The sequence below is a fragment of the Gadus morhua genome, chromosome 15 (assembly GCF_902167405.1).
Source record: "Gadus morhua chromosome 15, gadMor3.0, whole genome shotgun sequence".
NCBI lineage: Eukaryota > Metazoa > Chordata > Actinopteri > Gadiformes > Gadidae > Gadus > Gadus morhua.
In genome coordinates this window covers 10,865,709-10,884,844 of record NC_044062.1, presented here as the reverse complement: position 1 = coordinate 10,884,844, position 19,136 = coordinate 10,865,709, and the positions used below count along the sequence as shown (strand labels likewise).

The following is a 19,136-nucleotide window of genomic DNA, read 5'->3' as shown; positions in this document are numbered from 1 at the left end:
ACTCTGAAGAGTTTTGGGCCAAGAATATTGGAAGGCTGTCGTGGTTCATTACCGCTGATCTGGAGCTAGGGGGAGATGTGCCTGCAATCTTTTGCATTTAGCACACGGTGGCGCAATTTATCCGCAGTACTGCATGCCTGATGCAGATTCTAACATCTAACAAGGAGTGTAACGTAATCTGGCCATTCACTTGGGAATAGTACATTAGAAACTTGGACAAAACAAGTGCTACCACTACAATCCAGATTGGTGGCTGGTTCACCAGCCTTATTCACTGCCTGGGTACAGGCATATGCTCTCTAAAAATGTATCAATAGAAAGCAAATCATCTACTAAACAGCCATTGATTTTATGGAGATGTGGGCTGAAAGGTCTCCCGCTGTTAAACCAACCAATCCCTCCAGAATCACACGGTGCTTTCCAAGCCTTGCTGGAAGGCAGTATCACAAACTAACACTCAATGATAAATTGTCCTTTAATCCTGGACCAGCAGCAGTGTTAAAAGTCGTGTTTTTCAAGTATCAACTAAATGAAAATGTATTTTTACATTAATGATTTATTTTTGGATTATTTGACAAGACAAATCTAATGCTTGGACGAATCCTATTTTCCAGACACTGAATAAAAAAAACGTTCAATGAGCAGTAAATAGCTCCTACATTATAAACCACACAAGATCATTTGCTCTGTATACATGCGGCTATTAGAATATATTGCATTACATCATGTACAAAACGAAATTACACATATGTACATAATACGCCTTGCATCCAGGCCACTGGGTGAGTCTTGTGTTGTGACGGGGGAGTCATTCAGAAACAATTAGCCCCACTCCCCTGACGGGGCAGACGGAGAGGCCCCGAGCCCTCACTATACATTCATAACGGGGGTGAGCTGCAGCAGGGAGCTCTGTGGCCGTATAGTGCTGCTCTTGGAATGCAGCTTCTCCAAGTTCTGCAAGAAGCCTCTCTTCTTCAGACCCTCCAGAATCACTGTGTTGTTGGTGGCCAGACTCACGCGGGTCCTACAGAACAGAACGCAAACACACACACATTTTCTTAGTTGACATATGACCTGCCCTCCAAATATTATAATGTATATAATAATATCCATATAATGGAGTGAGTTAATTGCAAATGGCGTGTTTTTCCTTCCCTTCATTATCTCATGAAAATATAAGAAAGTACCATGGCTGTAATCATACTTATTATGATAATCACTACCTCCTGTGTAAACACTAGTTGCTGTGATTGGCTACATACTGTTTATTCAGCTTCATCGCATTCATTCATCTACATAAAAGGTAAAAACACAAGTTGTTGAGGCACTCAATTGGACATCTAACCCAGAGGTTAACTATCGCCAGTATAGTTTATTATCTTTCCTTATCCCTTGAGCTTCAGATGGTTGCACGTCCACAGATGGGGGTATAAGCCCTCCGGCAACACCATGAGGGGATAGGGCTCCTTGTATATATCGATATAGTACTTAGTACAAGAGTACAAGAAAATATCATTAACATTACTAATTACAGTGATTTCTTTAAAATGCATGCTGTTAATGAGAAGGTAGGAGTTAGGCATCTTTCACTAGTACCTTTTAGCTAAGAGAACACTATATCCACTAACACGCTATCCTTTCCCAATTAAAGATAAATGATCCATTTACCTCGGGGAGTCGATTCCACTATCCCCTGTGATGCTCTGGCTTTCTGCAATCTCCCCCATGTCGCCGCCGGCTCCACTGGGCATGCTCCGTCTGACCACATGGCTCTGAGGGGTTCCGTTCACCAACACCCTCTCCTGTTGCTCCTCGGTGGCTTCCTGCTCCAGCTCCGCCCCCCAGTGAGCAGACTCGCCGTCCCCCTCGCCGACAGACCGCCGTACGGTTTCGGCATCAGATTCAACCTCGCTCGTCTGGCAGTAATCAAAGATGCTGCTGTCCGCCGGCTCGGGGGGTTCCAGGCGGTCTAGGCCGACACTGGCCCCCTGCCGTGGCTCGACGGTGGGCAGTGTTGCTCGCCCGGTGCCCGCCTCGCTCTGGATCCCTGGGGATCCACTGATCTGACTGTGAGGTTGATGGCTCCAGCTGTTCTGCCTTAGTCTGTTGGGACTCAGAGAGCTTTCCCCCTGGGTGGCTGCAGTGAAGCTGTCTGTATGAGCCATGCTGCCCCCCCATTCTTCTTGCCTGCTGGGATGGGCTGGTGGCGGGTAGTGGCGGGGGTCGTGGGTCTGAACGCGGGGGAACTTATGGTACTGCACATCGGAGTCGTAGTCCGGGTAAACCACATGGTGGCTGTGATGGTCAGCTAGGGCTGCGACGTAGGGTGGGCCGTCCACCATCTCTTCCTCGTTCAAATACAAGGAGCTGCAGGCGTCCTCGTCCACCTCTTCGTCCTGATAGAGCCGTTGGTCATCTTCCTCAAAGTCGTGGCTGTTTGTCAACAAGGAGCCGCTGTCGGCAGCCAGCTCCGGCCTGTTAAACAGTGCTCTTTTCACGGCCACGTTGGCTTCGGCCACCTGTTGCCGTCGATTCGCGGCGAAATCTCCCGGCTGTTGGTGTGAGTGGAGCAGATCAGGCCTGTGCAGGTTATCGTCCTGTTTCTCGGCGTGCCTGAGGGAGTGTGTCCGCTGAAGAGAAGCGTTCGCTTTAGTCCAAGGTACTGCCGGCTCACACATTTTAAGCACTGTGTCGTACGGATGAGTAGGGAGGATGACATCGGCATCAGAGTATGGTAGGATGTGAGCAGGGACCTCCGCCGTCGTCGTCGTCTGCTCCACCTGGTGCCTGTGGCTGTCTGCAGAACCCCCGCCCTGCCGCTCATGCATAGGCCTGGGTTCGTCCTCCGACGCCCTGGCCTCCACGTTGCCCGGCCCCGTCTGGTGTCTGAGCTTGTCGTCTATCCTAAGCGTGCTGCTCTGAGGGTAGACTGCGCTGTAGCCTGAGGGCAGCTCTCGGCTGAGCTTCATATCCGCCCGGAGGTGATTATCTGCGGCCAGTTCCCCCTCGCGGAGACAGGCATATTTGTCATTGGGTGTGCAGGATTCACCTGCATGCTGCGTGTCCGGTACAATAACTTTGGTTGGATGTGGATCCCATGACTTGGAACGGAGCCCTGTCCGCTCCTTCCTCCCTGCCACCGATGTCCGGCTCTCCTTTGTGTCCCGCCTCCTATGCCCTTTGTTGTTGGCGATTGTTCTCTGGCAATTGGTGGTGATTGATGCCGGGGTTGCAGTGTCAACAATTGGCTGAGCGTGGAAAGGGTTATTGATGCGCTTTTTATACACACACTTCTCGTCAGCCCCAGCCCTGGCTCCCTCCAGGTGCTCCGGCTCCTCCGCGTGGATGTCTGGTTGGAGTCGAGAGGGGACGATATCTCCCTCCTCAGGGTATTCGTCCTCACATAGGGTCTTGTTCCTAGCTCTCTCCTTCTCCTTTTCCCTGTTCTTCTCCCTGGAGGAGTAAGGCCTCCGCTTGCTGCGGGAAGCCTTGGGGACCGACCTCCTGCCCACCCCGGCCCCCCGTGATGACTGATGGTGCCGGGGTTTGGAAACGGTCAGGATTTCGGTTGAGATTCCCTTATCCACGCCTCTGTCCACCCGCTCCCCCTTGTCAACGACTCTCTCCTGCACCTTCTCGATCGCTCTCTCCCCTCGGTCTTCCAGCTTCTTCATGAGGACCGTGTGCCGCGTCAGATTGTCTACGGTGAGTTCGGGGTTGATGCGTTTGATGATGGCGTGCTCCAGGTCACGAGGTAGGTTGTTGAGGTCTTCCTCGTCCCGCACCGGCCATTCCTCCGGAGGAAACTGACCCGAGAATGAGGTGTACTCTTTCTTTGGCTTTTCCTTTTTCGCGCCGTTCCTCCAGAAAAGACTGAGGCCGAACTTCCTCCCCGACTTGCTGTCCTTGCAGTCCTTGTCCTTGCGGCTGGTGGCGTTGGTGGTCGCCGTGGTCTTGCTGAGCTCACTGGGCTGGTAGTCGGCCGCCGTGGAGGTGGACTGATGCACCAGCGTTGGCTTGTGCTCCGATGGCCGCGGCCACTTCAAGCTCTTGCCCGTGCACTCGCTGACAGACACGGTGACCGTCGAGTGGCCGTCGGGAACCACGGAGGGCGGGACGGCGGCCACGGCGGTGGTCGGCGTGGCGGAGACGTTAGCCGTCGCATGGGGGGGTGCGAAACAGCTGCAGGACTTGCAGTGTGCCACCAGGGGGGCGTGGGCGCTGTCCACATCGCAGGCCTCGTTGCTCAGCAAGTAGGTTATGGGGGGCGGGGAGGGAGGGTCGTCCCCCGAGGGCGAGGCCCACCAATTCTTCTCCCGGACCAGGCTGTTGGTGATGAAGTAGGTCTGCGGCGTCACGATGAAGTAGCCCTCCCCCGTGTGGTAGATCTTGCGCTCCTTGATCAGCGCGCCCAGTGCGTTGTACAGGATGTCCTGAGTGGGGATGGTCATTCCTGGACGCAGAGCACAAAGGAACAAAAGTGAAATCACAATTTGGGAGTATTAGGGATGGATTGTATTTCAGCACAAGACTGGATATGTATGTAGGCTTGCTGCCTTTATTTAGTATGGGCTGAAGATGTATTTCTATCACTATTACTCATTTGACAGATGCTTTATAGGGATATCAGCCATTTACGTAGAGTCAATTCAGAAACATTAACGAGCAGATAAGGGGTAAGTCAGGACCATATACTGACCATATTGGTCAGGAAAGCCAACAGGAAGGCTCTGGACATAGGGGATCGAACACAGTGGGTTTGACTCCCTAGTTGGGAGTCAAACACCTGAGTATATAGCGTTGGGTTACCTGGATGGGCTTTGCTCATGTGGTTGACGAGTGCTTCCTGGGAGACAGTGGTTTGGGATGAGTTCATGTCTGAAATGGCCGAGCACAGCACCTCAGCCAGGGGAATAAACTGGGATTGCGAGACAGGCAACATCTGGATGGGGGACAAGTCACCTGAAACACAAACACAGACACATTCCCGGGTCAAACAGGTGGGTCTCGCTATAATTCACACAGTTTAAAGTATACCTGGGTAAAATAGCGGTGGCCTCTGACTTCTTCTTTGCCATAACAAACACACTCCTATGCAGGAACTAAAGCACATTCCTGACCATGGCCACATTTTAAATCATGACTAGGGTGGTCTACTCATGTTGGTTATGTCAACCTTGCCTCGATGCTATTGAAATTCCTTCTATAGAGAGGCAGGCCACAGAATTCCATTACCCGCCAAGAACTGACCACAGGTCTGTCTGCTGGACGGATCATATATCCCACCCGCCACCCCCCATAACATTAAAACCCATTCTCCATCCCGTTGGGGATTGCCCTGTAGACCAAGGTTCTGCGATAAGTAAAAGACAAGGAAAGAAAAATAGGCGGGACGGAAAGATGACTCTGAGACATTTTGTCCTTGTAAAAACACTGGTTCGACTTCTACATTACACAGACTCCCAGATCAAAATCACCATCCTGGACCAGAATTTGGGGTTGACTTGTTCACAAGCTTTGGTCAACCATCAAACAGAAGCCGCAGGGCTTTGAAAATATAGAATGAGTGCCTTTCAAACAAACACAGAACAACACAGGCATTTTAGAGCCGTTTCATCTCTCCACCAAAGACTCCCAAGGAGCAACCCCCCCCCCCCATACATAAATCAGACAATTAAATTAGTTGTACTAAGTGATTGGTCTCCCTTTTAGGGACCAGGTTTTCACTAGCTCTGGTCTGTTTTGTACCACGAGAAAAGGCCTTAAGGTACAGTGACATCAAAGCTTACCAACGCCCATATTAGCAAGTGATCTATTACAACCCTGATATATTGTGGACCTATTGACAGTTGGTTGTCAATAATTAATCTGCCTGACTGCATGTGGACATGTTAAAACAACAGGTTGCTTCTAATTTGCTCGAAATGTTGCCTGTGACCTTAGACAAGATGCAGTTGAAATGCTGTTCCCCCGCAGACATAAGACAGTGATTTATTGTTTTTTAAAAAACATTTAATTCCAAATCGAACTGCAGCTTTTCCTAGTCAACAAGTAAAGCAGGCACTAGTGAGGCCCGAAAGCCACTTAAAAAGGATTTCAGCTCTGTGACAAGCAGTCAAAATATCACTCCATCTGCCATAGGCCCTATATGACGTTGTTGTATGTATTTAAAAATACAGATATTTGGGACAGGGATTCCAACTATCGGACAGAGAGTTTCCATGGCAAAATGTCCTACAAGCTAGTTTCAGCCAGTGCACAAAAGGTTCTGATTCTTGGCTGCGCAGAGAGAGACCAAGCTTTCAATTTATGAGGAGGTTCAACTGTAACAGAACAACTTTACATACAAGGGCATCCCCATGACCTTACGCAAGGGACTGGGAAATTGCTCTTAGTTAATGAGCTACAGATCGTTAAAACAAGACGGGAAAGGGCTGAGCAAGCGGATAGGGTTGAGATAAAATACCAGGCCAGGTGGAGGTGATACAGCTCCAAATAGTAAATAATAGCCAAATTATGTAGAAACAATGATGGTTTGTGTGTGTGTGTGTATGTGTATGTGTATGTGTATGTGTATGTGTATGTGTGTGTGTGTGTGTGTGCACGTAGGTGTCCCATCAACCCTAGGTCATTTAGTGAAAACACTGCCAAGCTTACTCTCTCTTTTAAGTAAACATTTACAACATTCACACTTGAGCCACTTTTAAAACAGAGCACATAAACCACTAATCAACTGCCATACTAGATTGCACACACACACACACACACACACACACACACACACACACACACACACACACACACACACACACACACACACACACACACACACACACACACACACACACACACACACACACACACACACAAATTGCATGCAGAAACATTTGCACACTTCAACAGACATAAAGGATTTTTCTTTTTTACTTTTCAATGTCAAAGAGTTACAGACAAAAAATATTACCAGACAGTTTAGTGCAGGATGATGAAAAGGTTCTACTTAATCAAGATGGAAAAGTCATTTCTGCAGTGTATTAATCACAAATGCAATTTATATTTTTATATTAATGGAAAATCTGTTCAATTATTAAATGTATGAGACAACCCAGAGTTCATATGATCTCATAGTATCATTTTTCTCTCTTCATCCAGAATACATTAATTATTCGTTCTATATGACTAACTAATTTAAGTAAATAGCTCAGTGTGTGCGCGCGCGCGTGTGTGTGTGTAATCCCCCACCCCCCTTCAATACCTGCTTCTAAACAGGATGTCCTGCTGGAAAGCTCTTATCCCATAAGCTAACTGAAAAGAGAAATGTCCTGGGGTGCTAAGGCGCTATGTAGCACATAGCTAGCGTCTTCTCCCCTGCTCCTTCACAGCAGCCCAGACCAACGTTACAAAGAAGACCCGAGAGATAATACACTGAAGCAAGGGTGTTTGTGTTCAGGGCAGAACGTTTATTTGGAATGAAGTCTGGGTTGCTAGAGGCAGCTTTTGAATTGGTGTTTATTGAGACTAACATTAGCGGGCGTGACCGTATAGTGGAGGCTATGGCGTGCTAACCGTCTACTCCTTCCTGGCTGGTGGGGGGAGTTAACGGGACGGTGACAGTACTTTGTGTTCCTGTAATCCAAGACCCGGTACGCGGACATTACACCCATTGTCATACACAGCATGAATTGAATACCCTCGCAGATGCCTTGGCAACGGAACCCCGTGCCACGGAGAGGAGAAAGGCGGGCGAGCCACTGGGCCAATGGGACTGTGAGGCAAGGCAGGACATACTCCAGATGCTGCAGCACTGGGCCCTGTTGTGGTGCCTTGAAGTTTACACTTTATTGAAGCTATGTAACCGTAATCAGCAAAAGATGTGTGGAACGTTTAAAAATGATGAGTTGCCTCAATTGAAGTATTGGTTAATTTCCCTGCATTAAAACACACACCCATGTCATAAACGACATACAGTCCCTGCGAGGCAACAGCTGCTCGCAGTTAAGACGCAGAAATGATGGGAGGATGATTGAAATCCCATTCGGTCGTTGTAGCTGATGGGGATTGACGCAGATATTCCCTCATTCCTCCGCCACCATAGGTCGCTGCCTCCTGGTTGATCAATACCATATGGATCCACATGATTGCGTGGGCTTAGCTTAGAATCCACATGGCGCATGAGTCCCATTTCATGATTGATTGCATTACCTCGAATGCTCTCACACAATAACCTCTCACATGCACACTAGATCCCAGAAGTTCAAGAGCCACGGGCCAATGGCCAGTGGATGACCAGCACACAGAAATACATTTCAACCCACCGCAAGACTGAGATCCCATGACAGAAGATTGTTGAGCCAGTTGGGCTTTTTGGCTGCAAGCATGTCTATACTAAACGTGTGCGTGCCGTTCTGCAGGAGAGATGACTTCATATGCATGCAATAAACTCTAAGGGTCACTGATGGAAGTAGCCTTCTGACACACACAACCACACACACACACACACACTCACTGTTTGTGAACTATAGCATTGATATCAATAAGCCAAGGATTGTTGAATCTGCTGATACTGAATGAATGAGCAAGGCCCCTCCCATTGTATCCGTGTGGTCTTTATTAGGTTGTTGTTTATTCCCAGTCCTTGCTGCATTCCAGATTTCCCAGCTAGTAAATTATAATTCAATTCAGGGGGAATTTCACAGAGCAATACTACAAAGTTGTTAGTAGTTGTAAATATAGGAAAATATAGGCAGAAACAGACTCAAAGCCTACAAGGGGGAAATGTTTACACCAAATATAATCATAGGATCAAGGCCTTGACCTTCCACCATAATGAAATCCATGGTGAGATCTAACCAGAAAAAGTGAGCTTTGTTCCCACAACCATCCCCTAAGGGGCGGTCCCACATGCACACACACCCCAACACACGCACCCGCACATACATACAACCACAAACATTTCAACACACATTAAATAACACACACACACACACACAAAAATACACCTGAAATTGTTCCTAGATCACACACAAACACCCAACTCACACACACATACACACACACCAACCCTCAACACAGACCCACACTCACTTATCTCATCCCTCAATCGCTGCTATGATCTCTGCAGTAAACAAACTGCTAATCTTTCTCACCCTCATTAGAGAGGCAGTGTGTGTGGCAGCAGTCAGGGTGAACTCGAGGCGCGAGGCTAAAATGCCAGCGCTCGCCTTTTGTTTTCACTCACTGATGGAGACTGTGTGCAGGACAAGCTTCGGTGAGTCTGAGGGACGCGAGGGAGACATCCAAGGGGAGCTCTTCCGTGTGTGTGTGTGTGTGTGTGTGTGTGTGTGTGTGTGTGTGTGTGTGTGTGTGTGTGTGTGTGTGTGTGTGTGTGTGTGTGTGTGTGCTCAGTAATCTGAGAGATGTGCTGTGATTTATGCTGCCACGCCCTCATTGTCCCACTGCTGTGTTGTCTTTGTCTTGGCTTCCTCATATCTGCTGCACTTGTGGGCCCCCCTCAGTGGCACGCCCTTCTTTGTGTGTGTGTGTGTGTGTGTGTGTGTGTGTGTGTGTGTGTGTGTGTGTGTGTGTGTGTGTGTGTGTGTGTGTGTGTGTGTGTGGGTGTGTGTGTGTGTGTGTGTGTGATGTGCATGTGACTGAGCACTCCAGCGTGTGCATGTGTTGCACCTGCAGTAAATGACCCAATAAACCAAGTTAAAGATCCTTTCACACAGTAAAGTCTCTCCTCTAGCCCACTAGGCACCAGCATTTATTTTGCACTTGTTATCACAAACACAGCACAACTTCTGTGTACCTTTTTTGTTTACCCCTGATAACGTTTCTTTAATCTGACAGTTACAATAATTACTATTAAGTTGAAGGGTGGGTCGGGTACTGTTAAGGAAGGTGGTACTGTCTAGTATACCGACTGACTAGTACCCCTAGGCTGGTTGGTACTAGCCTAGGTGTAATCTGTAAAGTACTAAGTAATGTACTTTGTGAATACAAAAGCATAATATAGAAAATACCACTGCTACAACCAAATGTCTAATGGAGGCCTTTATATAGCATTTGATTTGCAACAATATGATCGGTCCCACATTGGAACCATTAAAAAAATATGAACTCATCGTGTTATGACTGGGAATCAGTGTTGAAATCATTGAGAATTTAACTAAAGTATTACTGCCAGACAGACTGCCAGACAGACACAGAAAGACATGCTGACCGACTTAAATTGTTCAATTTAACTTGTAGAAATACAATAGGAATTGTCATTGTGCGCTTATATACCAACATCTTGGGAGGAAAAACTAAATCCCTCAATGCAACTCTTGTGGTCAAGCTTTGCAGAGTTGCTTTTCATGCAGGCTGTGAAGAGAGAAACAGACAAGAGCATGTGTTGACTGGGGTCACCATAGAAACCCACAAGTGGGCGTTTTTTGCTTTCAGGCAGTGTAACAAAGAATGACGACAAATAAACAAAAAAGGGCCCAATCTGCAAGTGAGCACAAACAAAGTCAACAGCACCAGAACGGGGCAACCAAATTGCTTACACATACACACAAATTAAAAACTTGGCATAAGACACACAGTAACTATTTTTGCAGACTATTCACTTATTCGTATTGATGGAGCAAGTTGTGTCAATCCACATTCCATTCTAAAAGTGAGTTTGGGACAGAGAAATAACAGACACATGATCCGAGTGCTGTGAAAACATATGGAGCACTATCAAAATTGCCTTGGGAAATGTTCCTTATTTCCCATGACCACCCGGTCTTTGAAAGGTTTGACAATAGAGGAATTACCGTGTATTCTGTTCCATAGCCGAGAGTGCTATGTTGTAACATTATACAATTACCACTCCTGAATGGTGCGGTGCCCTCATTCTGTTGATGCATTGACAAGATGTCAGAGCTTCACACACTAACAGCCTTACAGCTTACTCAGGGAATACTATGATTTTTGTGGACTGTGGTTTTAACATACCTTTAATGGAATAAAGCTGTAGTAAAGAGGTTGGGATTTTGAGGTGGTGCAATTGTGTGGCCTTCATAGACCAACACTTCTTTCCTTTTTCAATGATTTATTTGCCCATTCCTTCCTTTCCACCCTCACCCCATGCATGCACACATACGAGCCCATGCGCGCGCGCACACACACACACACACACACACACACACACACACACACACACACACACACACACACACACACACACACACACACACACACACACACACACACACACACACACACACCAGAAAATAACCATTTACAGCAACAACTTCAACAACATTTAATCAAGCATGAGGGCAGTCATTGCTTGGGCAAAGACGAAAGCCATTTCCTGCTGATTAGTCTGTGCAGCGCTCCATGCTTGGTCCTGTCCCAGAGTACGAGTCGTCGCCGTCGGCCACGTCTGCTGACTGAACCCTGCAGTCTCACTTTCCCATAAGTGCTCGCAGTGAGGCACTTTGACCTTGCCCCCATGAAGGTATGAGCTGTACCGTGTAAGCCATCCAAATCTAATAGATTGCTGGGATCACATACTCTAACGATTATAAAAGGTAAAGAAAACATCCTGTCAGCAATCTGAAGGCTAATCGCAATGCCATATTTATAACAATATTGAACCACCCCCTTCTGTGTGGACCCCCTTCCCTGGTCAGAGCAGTGAAAGAGTGAAGCTGAACGCTCCACAGGGTAGGAGAGCAGACGGATTCAGAGGTACCCCGTATCTGTTGTTTTTGGCAGCGGGCCATGGGTATCAGAGAGCTGTTTTGTGTGGGTCCATACAAAGGGCTGGCTGGTCTGAATTGGGGGCAAAGAGCTTCATCGTCCATTGGAGAGAATCTACTGCCTGGCATTTCAGGTGTGTGTGTGTGTGTGTGTGTGTGTGTGTGTGTGTGTGTGTGTGGAGGCTGTCCGTGTTGCCACAGAGGCAGAGCGCAAGCGGGATTTAAGCTGATCCTGATGTCTATGCCTCTTTCTCTCTGTTCAGCCTCTTGTCACGTATCAAATGATATACATTTTTGTAATCCAAAATTTGGATTACATAAACAAAAAGGATTCCACTGAATCTTACTTCTCCATGTACAGGAGTCTTCATATTAATGTGGGATCAACATTCTATCCCTGGTTTATTATTACGTGAGGCCAGATGGTCGAGTTAACGTGTGATATATCTGGACAGATATGGGGAAAGAAACACTTGGGACTAGGATACTTGGTTTATAGTTTCCTCCAAAAACATTCCACTGGCGGTTTTGCGGCATGTTATAGATTGGACTCCCTGCTGGGAAGGAATAGGCCATAGGAATATATTATATAAACTTAATAAAACACATGGGTTAGGTTAGGGTTCAAATATATGATGCCTTCAAAGTGGTAGGCTGTATCACAAGCTAGGGAGCAATTTATTTTAAGAGTCATACATCTCGAGAGCGAAGAGAGTCATAAAATTATGTTTCAGCATCAACATACGGTGATGTGGAAAGTTATCCCAAAATAACAACTTGCAATATACGAATTGCAAATATTTTCATATAAAAAGGCATGAGCTGTAGCTGAGAGAAACACATTAAAATAATGATGTGTATAACAAAATGTATTTGGTTTGACTAGTATCAGCAAGTCATTTTAAGGTTGGATTTCTCTGTAGGGATGAGTACGGCGTGATACAGTATGTAAACAGATCACACAATGTACACACATTCACAGGTACGGAGGCCTTTGGGGTCTTATACAGTTTCAGGTTAATCACTTTCTAGATGTGTATGTTGATACTAGAAACAGGTGTCGAGAAGCCCTCATAAACCACATCAGAGCATGTATACGCGTCTGTTGAGTGTGTTGGACCGCGGCCAAATATCAAGTACTTAACTCGCCCCACCTCCCTGTTATTATAGACAAGTAGTACAGAAAGAAAGTACCTTCATCGCACACCTTGGGTTTTACCGAACAGGAAAGTATTAAATGAAAATCCTAAATGTTATTAGAGTATGTTATGTGGGGTACACCATTTTATAATAATGTGTTGCTGTGTAGATAAACTGGTACAGCATGGCACGCCAACAACACTGCCATGGTTATGGGTTCGAGGCGACCACCCATGCTAACCATGCACTGCCGGTAACATAAGATGACTTGGATAAAATCGGCCACCAAACACTGCCGTTATAATAAATATTTAAAGTGTCATGTTTTGGGGTCCAATTGAAACACCTGGAGATTCTATAATAACACACAAACTTTTATCCTCGACTCGACAAAAAAACAGCAAAATAGGCAACACTCTGTGACCCAAAGGTGGCCAGTTTGCAAATAGGTCGTAGCTTTTGACCTTTTCTGCTTACTCAGGACAGGGTGGGCCATTTAGCCCAAGTAAGGCTGCAGATGGGGGGTGTCGGGACCAATAACGGAGCATCTGGAAGAGTTATGGCCATTAGCAGGGAGAGCTTTGAAACTTTTTCCAAAAAAAAAACCACATAAAAGAAGACACAGATCGTGTGAATAAAAGTACAACATTAGCAAAGTGAAAAACGCCCAAAAGGAAAGAAAAGAAGGGTAGTTCTGTGAGCATGAGTTCAGGAAATGATCTCAGAGGTAAATGAAGCATTTCAGGAATGTTTCACCACCTTATGGTATGGTGGCCTAAATGAAACACTGTTTGAAATGGAACCTGGGCACAGGGAGAGAGAGGGGGAGAGAGAGTGCACACTGAATTACTCTACAAAACACAGGAAAAGCCTCAAAATTCATAGCCACAATTTGTTGAGAGATCTTATGGATCAGCACAGACTGCCCACCGTCACCTCGAGGTTCAAGTCCATGTTCACACAAGGAGGCTGGTTAAGGAAAACCCTAGCCCTAACCCTAAAGGGTATTGGATAGGGATGATACAGCGCACTCTGTGTAAATGATTCAGGTCACGATCCTCGCCATGCGTTGCACAGAAAAGACATGGCTGTAGTCCATCCAGTTAAAGCAAGCCAGGCTAACTCAATGCTAAGTTGTCAGTGTAGTTACATTAGGAGAGGTGAGCAATAGCTCAAACAAAAGGTATTTTCCCTCATGAGTACCACTCACGTTATGATGAATGTGGTAATGAATCCGGGTCGCCAGTCTCAGATATAAAACCGTAGATTTTTCCTTTTAAGTCAGTGCCGGGTAGACGAAAAAAATGCCTTCATTTCAAATTAACTGACATTTGCTAATTTTATGGGGGAGGGAGAAATAAGACAGTTACTACAGAAGACTGACACAAGGGATAAGGAAAACCGCCCCGGGACATCGGAGACTCGAAGCAGTGGAGGAGGAGGTGGTGGAGTAGGGGTAGGGGCAGGGGGATAACCCAAGCATTGGCGAGGGCCTTTCCCACCAGGATGATAACAACAGAGTCTGTTCATGCTAACTCTTCACCGTGCTCTGTTAACCCCCCATAACCTCACTGCAAAGCCCTTCCTCAATCAAGCCCTCGCCTCCCACCAGACTCCCCAAGCCCAGGACCTCTCGCCTCCCTACCACGATCGGAGAGCCCCCCAAGGAACGCTCTGTTTTCACAAAGCACCTTACTGATAACCAGACAAGAAGGATGAGGTATTGACATAATGAATCACAGAGAGCTATACTCTTCTTGTCTACCTACAGTTCTTTTCCACTTCAAATATAGGCCTACATTTAATCTTACTCCAACCACACCTGGTATGTCTTAGAGAAAAGCTCTCCCTAGGCCACTTATCTGATGAAAGGTTTTTTTTTACGACATATAGCTCAAAACTGAAATATCTTCTAATTGCAAGTGATTCGTTAAACCTGGAGGACATGTCATTGCGTCAATACAGACGCGTTGTCCAGAGCCAATGGCCATGAAAGTGAAGGACATTCATCCAATGGGGAGAGGCTGTGTAAAAAGCCGCCCGTTAAACGGTGATTCACTGCAGACTGACTCCATGCCAAAAACCTGGCCGTAAACCACGCTGACAATCCACAGAGGATCATTTCCATATAAATGGTCGCAGCACAGGGCCGGTGACTTTGTTAATGCAAAGGAAAGAGGTGTCTTGTCCACAGATGTTTTGTCCTAGGTGAGACTGCTATACGGTGTGAATCTGTAAGTACATTCACCCTTTAGGAGAAACCCTAAACCACGTTAGGTCTGCTGTCGTTGCCGCATCCATCCACGTCTGTCTTGAATTTGACTCTGAGCTCATTCAATGTTCCTGTGTACATTGGAGCTTGTGGGGACCTTATGGTGTGTGTGTGTGTGTGTGTGTGTGTGTGTGTGTGTGTGTGTGTGTGTGTGTGTGTGTGTGTGTGTGTGTGTGTGTGTGTGTGTGTGTGCTCATGCTTGCCCACACTACATTTTAATCTTAAATCCAGAAACATGCTGCCTCCCAGCAGGATAGCCCATTCCAAGCACACACACACACACACACACACACACACACACACACACACACACACACACACACACACACACACACACACACACACACACACACACACACACACACACACACACACAGCCCCCCACCATCTCACAGCCACATGCACTCAATTTGCTCCCAGGTCTGGCCCCTGTGTGGTCTTCCACCCCTTCCTCGCATTCTTCCCTCATACTCCCCCTGTCTCACTCCTCCCCCATACTCCCCCTTTCCTCATCACAGGGCCCAGCCCAGCAGGGCTTGCCTGTTACTGACACTTAATGGACAGGTAGTAAGACAGAGAACAGACACCAAGGCTAAACACCAGCCAGACAGGTAAGGAGAAGGAAGGCAGCTGAATGAAAAACACAGCTGGGCCAGATGTCAACTCACCAACACTGTGCATGTGTGTGTGTGTGTGTGTGTGTGTGTGTGTGTGTGTGTGTGTGTGTGTGTGTGTGTGTGTGTGTGTGTGTGTGTGTGTGTGTGTGTGTGTGTGTGAGTGTGAGTGAGGGAGGAAGTTTCAATCATGAATCAAGGGAAGGAAGCCTGCGTGATTTTAGCATACAGACACTGTTATTCGTTTCTGGAAATGATTGCACCTTTCTTTGTGTGTGTGTGTGTGTGTGTGTGTGTGTGTGTGTGTGTGTGTGTGTGTGTGTGTGTGTGTGTGTGTGTGTGTGTGTGTGTGTGTGTGTGTGTGTGTGTGTGTGTGTGTCAGCTGAATGTCTGTATGAATGACACAATTGCATCATGCATTTCTGAGATGCACCCTTCTCAAATTGTGATGTTTTGCAAAATGACGTAATAGTTTATTTATGCCCTAAAACCATAACCACAATGCCACTGTAATCTTGTATCATGTAGGTTGGGTTAAGATATATAAACCACCAGTTACGTGGTGCAGGGAAGACTATCATTATGTCCAGGATCTCCTTCAATTTACTGCCAAGTGGCGCGGGCCTGTCCGTCATTTAAACCCCATGACATTTCGTCATGCCTGAGTTACACAGGGTCTTCTACAGATGCCTTTGTCTGACATAAACAGAAGCCGAGTTATACAGAGATAGAGCGAAGCAGATGGTGATACAGATGAAGAACCATTAGGTTTGTAAACCTGTTTAATCAACTGAGACAAACACAAGCTAGTGTCAAACTTCTAGATTCTATATTTAGAGGACAGACCGTCCTCTGTGACATGTTGCCAATGTTGTGACAGTAGAAACGAAGAATCACCCTTCCATTCAAGCCTACAGGTATAGACCATATCGTTAAGGTTGACATGCATTTGCTCAATCTGCATGTAGGCCTATGTACAAATTGCTTTCAACAATGCTCCTAAACTACTATTAATATTCTGTTTTGTTTAAAATACCTTTGTTAATGAGTTGGCAACCCTTTCTGAGTTGCCATTTAAATAAAACAGTTGCTTTGATTTCACCACAATTAACTCAGTTAAACTTTTGTTTAATATTATCAAAAAATAATATCAATGTTGTATTTGACATACCAACAGCTTTGAGGACGAAGCCTTTTGGTGACCTGAGTGCCCGGCGCATCCATGCCTCTCTTATCACCTCTAAGTTGTTGGCGTTTCCTTGGAGAAAAAGGACCAGATTCTCCATCCATCCCTGAAAGTTCACTTCGGCCACGGCCTTGACGAGTCTCTTATTCCAAAAACTGCGAAGGTTTTGAGACCTGAAGTCGGCAAAGACATCCTGGCCACTCGCCGCAGCCGTGGTGGCGGAAGCTTTCCCGCCGGTGCGCGAGATATCCTCGTCCCTGCCGAAAACCAGCGCGAGCGAGGCAGCGGAGAGTTGAACCGCTCGTGGTTGTTGAGACATGGCGACACTCCAGCTTACCTACACCAGAACAAAACGGGTCGCATGCTAAACTCCTCCAAAAATACAAAACGACGGGTTCCTATGAATTAAACAAGGCGTCCCTGACTACACATTGAGGTAAATACACTGCATTCCGACGGTCCCTGTCCGGGTCCAGCAGTTGTGAGGCAGAGAGGGGAGTGAAGTCTGGCTAGTTTCTCGGCTCCCAAGGTAACCGGTGACGACGGCAGACGGAGGGAGGGACCGTCAGCCATTTGTCCCAGACAGGTTTTCGTGTGTTTTGCAGGTGTGTTGTTGTTTTATTTTGTCAGAACATGCCACACCATGGCCCTGTATTTAAGCTTATTTGAAGCTTGGCACTCAATTAGAGCTGAAATATTTTGCGTCAAACCCGCTGTGCATAAGGGCATTCGTTGGATTCGTCTGGGCGTTTGAGTTGCTTGGCAGATCTACTTGCGTGGCTGTGGGGAAAAATCGAATAAATTAACGGTATGTTTCTTAATAATAATAATAGGCCTATTTAAAAATCCGATACTAGGCCTACATTGTTCCACAAATGAGTTCGCAATACAAACTAAACTGGTTTAGTCCTCGTAAACACTCGTAAACAAGACGTCTGGAAAGGGTCCAGCAAAAAAAAAGGATGCCTTGTAAAGATTTGGTTCCCGTTCAGCGGTTTTTATAAAAAATGACGCACCATTAGGAGACCCTACCTGATTCAGGTGCCAAAAACACACTGAAAGCTACCTTTGTTAACAGATTCAGCATTAACCCAAAATAGGAGCACTTATTTCCACTACTAGAAGCCTAAATGGCAAGTAGCTTCCCGCAGCACAATTAAACACCTAGATGCCTCCAGGTCCAGGCCTCAGTTTAATGACTTACGGGGGCGTCAAACCTGAGTATTCAAGACCTAGAAATGATACTCCCATTATAGAATCCTGGAATTAAACCATTCCAAGCAATGGCACAATACTGAGTAAAACGGGTTTCTGTTTTCTTTTCAACAATCATTTTTCAGAGCCCTCGCTATATATTGCGAGCAAAATGAGAACCATACACCCTCGGTTAGACGAATGCTTTTAACGGATGCTTTGACAGGCTAGGGCCGAAGGACAGACAGAACACACTTCGTATATCATAAAAACCTGTGGTTTTGGTTTAAGAAGTACTGGGTCCTCGTAGGAGAGGGGAGGGAGGTTAATGTGCTCCTATGGTTCTGGTGGTGTGTGGGGCCTGTTGTTGGAACAGGATATTGCAGCTTCCTTTGTACATGAAAAGAATATATCAGCCTAGTCTACACAGGATGACAAATGCACAGCCTGTCTGAAGGAAACAGCCAAGTAGAGAGTCAAGTATAATGTTTTTGATTGCGCTTTTACCGTTATTGCCGAAATTCCCCCTTGGGGCAAATAAAGTGATATTCTATTCTATGCTATTCCATTCAAGAGCAGGGTTAGAGAGAGGAAAAACAGACCTGGGGTTGGGGAGGGGACAGAGTGGTGGTGCGGTGGTCAAACAGTTAGATTGAGGATAAAATGTATTTTTGAGGATGTTATGGCGCAATATCCAGATAGGAAAACTACGTTACAATTTCTGCGGGAAAAGCCCTTGTAGCAACCTTGAACGTTGCACATAAGTAAGTAGTAATGTGATGTTTGTCTTGCATTCGATTTTGTTCCGAGTTGAAGATTCAATTAGCCTTTCTTTTGGACTAGACACTGGGACTGCATAGAACACCACAATACCATTAAAAGCCCTTATGCAATTTTCCAAAATCCAATAAATTTGATGATTTATACTACAATATTATGGCCAACCCTCAACTCCCAAGTCTGTAAGTTTAATGGTAAGTTGTTCCTTTAAT

The 19,136-nt window shown here is 46.3% G+C and overlaps 1 protein-coding gene across 1 annotated transcript; it reads right to left on the bottom strand.

Moving 5' to 3' along the window:
- Positions 1-536: 536 nt before the first annotated feature.
- On the bottom strand, positions 537-17,486 carry stox1 (storkhead box 1). Its single transcript, XM_030378650.1, has 4 exons — positions 16,936-17,486; positions 4,810-4,962; positions 1,669-4,453; positions 537-1,024 (listed from the first exon to the last, which is right to left on the bottom strand). The coding sequence occupies exons 1-4, from the start codon at positions 17,267-17,269 to the stop codon at positions 871-873; spliced, it is 3,426 nt and encodes a 1,141-aa protein (XP_030234510.1). The 5' UTR covers positions 17,270-17,486; the 3' UTR covers positions 537-870.
- Positions 17,487-19,136: the final 1,650 nt, after the last annotated feature.

Bases quoted from the DNA above. Each gene is read 5' to 3' on its own strand.
- stox1 (XM_030378650.1), bottom strand. From the start codon at position 17,269: ATGTCTCAACAACCACGAGCGGTTCAACTCTCCGCTGCCTCGCTCGCG. The intron at 4,454-4,809 runs GTAACCCAACGC...CTCTGCGTCCAG, and splicing joins CATGAGCAAAGCCCATCCAG to GAATGACCATCCCCACTCAG. The intron at 1,025-1,668 runs GTAAATGGATCA...TCTGTTCTGTAG, and splicing joins AGTGGAATCGACTCCCCGAG to GACCCGCGTGAGTCTGGCCA.